Genomic DNA, 6,302 nt, shown 5'->3' with positions numbered 1-6,302 from the left:
AAAAAAAAAAAAAAAAAAAAAAAATATAGTTACAACGGCTGCCCCACCCTTCAAACCGAAACGCATTACAGCTTCACGGCAGAAATAGGCAGGGTGGTGGTAGCTACCCGTCCGGACTCACAAGAGCTCCTAAGAGGAGTAGAAAAATCGCACGTGTTGGGAAAAAATCTAATCGAGGGATGAATGGCTATTTGGTATGTTTGGTAAGCGCAATTTTTGCTTTTTGCAACTTTACAGGAGGACCATAACAAAAAAACTTCTTCAGCTATTTAAATGGGGTAAAATAATTGTAGTTAAATGAAAAACATACAACTGTTGAAGCTAATACCAAATAAAGGGAACTTGCAGCTTGAACAAGAAATAACCTGTAGAAGGCAGAAATTTTTTCAACTACATATCTCATAAGTAGATCATAATAATTCTTGAATATATTAATGCTCATTTTAAAGGTTATAATATCAAACTCAGGACCGGTATTGCAATTTGATGTCTTCATCTCGACATACAACTTCACATTCTACTGTAACTGCGGTTTTCCTGTTTTGTCTGGTCATATATATTTTTTTAATATTCTGTTTACTGGGCTACTTGACCCGTCGCGAAAATGGTTCACGGCTTACAACACAATCACTAATTAAAGAAACGAAATTGAGCACGTGATCAAAATGCCAGGTATAATTGAAAATCAGTGTCAGACTAGGCAATGTTACAGCTTCGTCCAAACTAAAACCTCGTCGCCCTCCATTGTTGATGTATGGCTGGTTTTTTTACGTGATGGCTGAACTTGCTCTTGGCCCAACCGAAGATAAATAGTTTCAAGATCCCACAAAAACCACAACGTGAATGCCGCCATACAGGTTGGGATATGAATTCAAAATCTCAACCGTAGTGTGTAACCGTTGTCCTTAACACAGGTCTACTTCGCGGCACAGTAAGGCGAAATGATGATACCCAACCGTGCGTGAGCCAAGGGTCTTACCCTTTAGGCCAAAACAACTTCGACAGGGACACTAAGCTACTAGCCTTTTTTTTTTTATTGCTTAGATGGGTGGACGAGTTCACAGCCCACCTGGTGTTAAGTGGTTACTGGAGCCCATAGACATCCACAACGTAAATGCGCCACCCACCTTGAGATACAAGCTCTAAGGTCTCAAGTATAGTTACAACGGCTGCCCCACCCTTCAAACCGAAACGCATTACTGCTTCACGGCAGAAATAGGCAGGGTGGTGGTACCCGCCGGCGCGGACTCACAAGAGGTCCTACCACCAGTAATTACGGTAATTATAATTTTGCGAGTTTCATTTTTATTACACGATGTTATTCCTTCACCGTGGAAGTCAATCGTGAACATTTGTTGAGTACGTATTTCATTAGAAAAATTGGTACCCGCCTGCGGGATTCGAACACCGGTGCATCGCTTCAACACGAATGCACCGGGCGTCTTATCCGTTAGGCCACGATGACTTCACTACATTACTCTACGAGACAAGCCGCGCTTTTCGTAAACTTGATAGATTGCTCATCTTTTTCTAATTCCTGCGTTGAAGACAGTTGAAAACGGGCCAAAAAGCCTAGGTCAGGTAATATGCGCCTGCACAAAATGTTTAGCTGAGGATCAGCATTAAATATGTATTTTAAAAAAAGGGTACCATCCTAAATGAGATAATTAAAACCACGTAAAACCTATGCGTATAACGCACCCTCAAACGATATTCCTGCAGTTGTAGTATACAAGCCGCGGCGGAGACACGCGTTGAGCAACAAAGTTTGAAGAATAAATAAAGCAATCTTATAATCAAAACTCGAAACAAACATGATTTATTTTAAAGCGGTAAGTCAACATTTTTCGATATATAATAATAATTAAACGAATTTTGGTATGTATGTTAATTTTATTTAGATTGAAGATATACAGTATGTTTTTACACTTTAATGTGCGAAGGGGGAAGGAATAAGACGAAGACGCTTTGAAATTTTATAAGCAACATTATTATTTCTGGTTTTTGCTCAATTCATTTTGTGTTTAAGAGGAAAATTGTAAACTTAATACACGCCGAGACCTAAGACCGGTTTGTAATGTAAAGGTCATGTTGTGTTTTGAAATAATTAACTCTTTGTGTTAATTTAATGAGCTTGTAGAGTGCGCTGTCTTATCGTCCCACCTTCTTTTTTTTATTGCCCTTGTAGGCAGACGAGTATACGGCCCACCTGATGGTGAGTGGTTACCGTCGCCCATGGACGTCAGCAATGCCAGGGGCAGAGTCCAGCCGCTGCCTCATGAGCCAAGCCGCTGACTGCACCAGCTCAAGATTTCTCGGAAGATACTACTGCTTCAAATGTCTTATAGTGACTCGTGAATGTATCCCTTGACTTCAAAAGTTAAGGTCTCAATTCAATTTTGTATCTTATTTTATTTAGGTGTACTGTTTTCGGAAATAAAACAGTAGTAATACGTGAGGCAAAAACATTAAATCAATAAAAAAAACATTACACACACTACAGTGTATTTGACACACCCGGACACTCACAGATAAATACTCTTTGTTTATTGTCAAACTTTTGTTATTGCTTAAAGACTGTGGTCAAATTGAGAATAGATTAATATTGTTTATCTTTAATATTATCTGTCTAGAGTGTAGTCTTGGCGAAATCTGTGATTCCCTGTGTAGGAGTATTTGACAATAGAAACATAATAATGTTCAAACTTATAATTTTTCTTAATTATAGTCGAATTCCGACTACTGCGGGATCACTAATAGTCTGAACAAACGTTCCGAATTCTCAAATAAAAGAAGTACGATTTGTAGGCTTTTTAAAAAAGTTCCTATTCAAATTGTCATCCGTGTTGGCGTTATCAAATGCGTAAAATAAAAATAAAAATGAATATTATATAATATTATCAGTAAATGAGTGATTGACTTAATTGTGATGAACCATTTTTTTATTCTGAACACGCCTAACTACAAAAAAAAATGAAAAATTAGAGAAAGTTTAAATTTATGAAATCGTTACTTTTTTGGAAAGCAAAATTGAAAACGACCCATTTACAAAAGAAGAAAATCTGAAATAGATCACTACCTATAAACCCGCTACCAATAAAACTAACGAGATCTCATGTTTCAGATCTTCGGTGTGGTTTCTCTGGTTTTGGCTGTGGCGACGCAAGCTGTACAAGCAGCATTGACGTCTCCGTGTCCTGAGCTTTTCACTTACGAGACATCCCCATCGACACCAGATCGGTGGCATGGCGTATTAGTGCTGCCTCCTGAAATGGTTGAAGACTACTTATGGATTTACGTCGCATTGAATCGCAAAGCTGATGTGTTTGCCGTAAGACTTTTTGTACTACAGCCGTCGTGGCTTGCAGGATGAAGCGTATGATGTACCCTTATAGAAGGTTACGGTAATTTTTCTAAAAATACTATAAATACTAAATACTACCTGGAGCCACTGCGTTCATCCACAGTGCGTTTCCAGAGATCTTTTTTGCCACGTACCATCCGGCTTTGGAATGAGCTCCCCTCCACGGTGTTTCCCGAGCGCTATGACATGTCCTTCTTCAAACGAGGCTTGAAAAGAGTCCTCAGCAGTAGACAGCAGCTTGGTCTCTGATGCTGTTGATAACCTCGAGCAATAGCGACTAGTGGTAGGACCTCTTTTACTGGCGGTAGGACCTCTTGTGAGTCCACGCGGGTAGGCACCACCGCCCTGCCTATTTTTGCCGTGAAGCAGTAATGCGTTTCGGTCTCAAGGGTGGGGCAGCCGTTGTAACTATAATGATATCTTCGAACTTATATCTCAAGGTGGGCGGCGCATTTACGTTGTAGATGTCTATGGGCTCCAGTAACCACTTAACACCAGGTGGGCTATGGGCTCGTCCAGTAATAAAAAATAAAAATAAATCCACTATGCAATCTTGATGATTGAATCTTATTAGATCGTAAGCACCAATATAAGGGAATTAGTCATTGCGTCTTTATGTTCTTAAGCACCTATTCAAAGGTTGTGTCAGACATTCGAACGTTTTATAGATCATTCGCTGCTGTTCGAATTAGAAGCCCGACTTTGTTTTATTACAGAGCAACAGAGGATCTACCTCGACCGAAAACTTTCAAGAATTCTTATTCCAGAAAAGAGATTATTTCAATTTTGATAGTGGAAAGAGTGAAGAAACTATAAGGTTTGTTACATCTTACGATTATGCCCATCCGATACCGCGTGTCAAGATTATAAGAGTCAATGGACGCGAAATATGCAGAGACGATAATACGACACAAGTCGGAAACGAGATAAGCTTTCCGACACGCCCAGAGCTTCCGAATATGCTGCTTATATCAAAATTGAATGCAACCGGCTATACACCAGAGTTTTTGACAATTTTCCAAAACTCAACCTCTGGAGTTGCGCGATAAAGTGCATTTTCGACTTTAAATACTTGAACTGTGTATTATTGTTATTAACTAACGTTGCATTAGACAATAAAATTTGCTGCTTCATTTCGGTTATTTTTTTTATTTCATAAAACCTTAAAGGAGATTTACTGTAAAAAAAAATCATTTTGTACCCAAATTATCTTCTCGCAGAGAATAATCTCTCTTACATTTCTGTACTCGGGCCATTACGGACCCGCGTTTTAAGGAGGATTGGTATATTTATTTGAGATTTTAATGCTTATACGGGCTGCTGTTAAATGGTTACTGGAAGCCATAGACATCCAAAACGTCAATGGCGACACCAAACTTGCAAAATGAATTCCCAGTTCTATAGTACAACGGGTGTCTGCCCTTCAAACTGAACTTCTGACTGCGCGACAGAAATAGGCGGCTGGTGGTACCTACCCGTGTGGGCACATAACGTTCGTTTCGCACATTTCGTTCTTGTATCCATCACTTTATGTGACTGGTATGGTCGGATTAGATACTCTTGAGCTGAGACGGAAGATGACTCTTCTTCTTCTTTTTCTCCACCTTATCCCACTAGGTGGGGTCGGCACAGCTAATTTTTCTCTTCCATTCTCTTCTATCAGCCGTCATCTCAACACTCACTCCTCTCTCTCTCATATCGTCGTTCACACACTCCATCCATGTCTTCTTCGGTCGACCTCTTCCCCCTCTACCTTGCACTACCAATTCCATACATCTCCTAGTCACATGCATCTTCTCTCTACGCATCACATGTCCATACCACGCTAACCATCCGCTCCTGAATTTGTTGTTTACCGGGGCCACTTTCACACTTCCTCTGATATACTCATTCTTTATCTTATCCATTCTTGTCACTCCACACATCCATCTCAACATTCGCATCTCTACCTTATGGTGCATTATTATCAGCTATTGCATAACAAAATTGATAACTCCACTGCACTGGAATCAGTGTCGTTATATGTGCCTGATGGCTACAAGCGCGGATGTATGTGTGGAGGGGTGCGTCGCCATCGGCAGCTTCTTAGTACCACGCACGCGCGTACGCAGCACACCGCTAACTCCCCGACGCATCGTGCTGTCTCGCTACTCAATGGCTTGCTAGCCTATGCTCCGGAAATGGATATATTCCATGATGGTTTGCAGCGATTTATTGTTGTTGTTAGGAATTACTTAAGCTAATTATTAATACCTTACAAATGTTTTGGTTTATACTGTTAATTTGTAAGTAGATTAAATAAATAAATAAATAATAAATAAATAAATAAATAACAAGCCCTACCAACGGTAATTACCAGAACATGGGTTAAGTAAGTGCCTACAGTGTGAGTAGACTAGTACCAGAAGTTTTTTGTGATCCGATTTGAAGCAAATGTATAGAGAATTGGGAGTCAAGATACCGTCAGCATTGATGTCTGTTGGACTCTGTTCCACAAATCACTTCACCCCAGATATGCCGAAAGCTGAGTCTTATTTTCGTTCACTCCTCTCGACTCGACAGTAGAACTCTATATTGCAAATTAATCTCGGATCGTGATATTAAGAGACTATCGTCATTACTTGTTGTAACCAGATTTTTGAGTGTAGATTTTTGTTTATCAATGAGTGACCATTACATAAGCATCGAGATGGAGCCGACATGATAGGTGCATAGATCATAATAGTTATTAACCAGGTTTGTATTCTGCTCAAGGATTCCTTGGCAGTACAGGGAATGCATCATAATGTTAAAGACCTTAACGCTTTACTGGGTTCTGAAAGCACATAGCAAATACATGTATTTAGCATTTGAATATACCCCCCCCCCCAACCTTCCTCCCTCCTTCTTGGCAACGCTAAAAGCGGTGACTAGTTGGGTACTACGGGATTTTTCACCG

The 6,302-nt window shown here is 40.0% G+C and overlaps 1 protein-coding gene across 1 annotated transcript; it reads left to right on the top strand.

Annotated features, from left to right (window-relative positions):
* The first annotated feature begins 1,652 nt into the window (after positions 1 to 1,652).
* Positions 1,653 to 4,497, top strand: LOC114252190 (uncharacterized). The gene is made up of 3 exons (XM_089733490.1): positions 1,653 to 1,832; positions 3,125 to 3,331; positions 4,081 to 4,497. Exons 1-3 carry the CDS (start codon positions 1,815 to 1,817, stop codon positions 4,411 to 4,413), a joined length of 558 nt encoding a protein of 185 aa, XP_089589616.1. The 5' UTR covers positions 1,653 to 1,814; the 3' UTR covers positions 4,414 to 4,497.
* The last annotated feature ends 1,805 nt before the right edge of the window (positions 4,498 to 6,302 follow it).

Source organism: Bombyx mandarina, chromosome 16 (genome assembly GCF_030267445.1).
Source record: "Bombyx mandarina strain Sakado chromosome 16, ASM3026744v2".
NCBI lineage: Eukaryota > Metazoa > Arthropoda > Insecta > Lepidoptera > Bombycidae > Bombyx > Bombyx mandarina.
This window is presented reverse-complemented; position numbering and strand designations above follow the sequence as displayed.

Excerpts from the sequence above, each read along its gene's own strand:
- LOC114252190 (XM_089733490.1), top strand. Across the intron at positions 3,332-4,080 it reads GCAAAGCTGATGTGTTTGCC|AGCAACAGAGGATCTACCTC; the intron begins GTAAGACTTTTT and ends GTTTTATTACAG.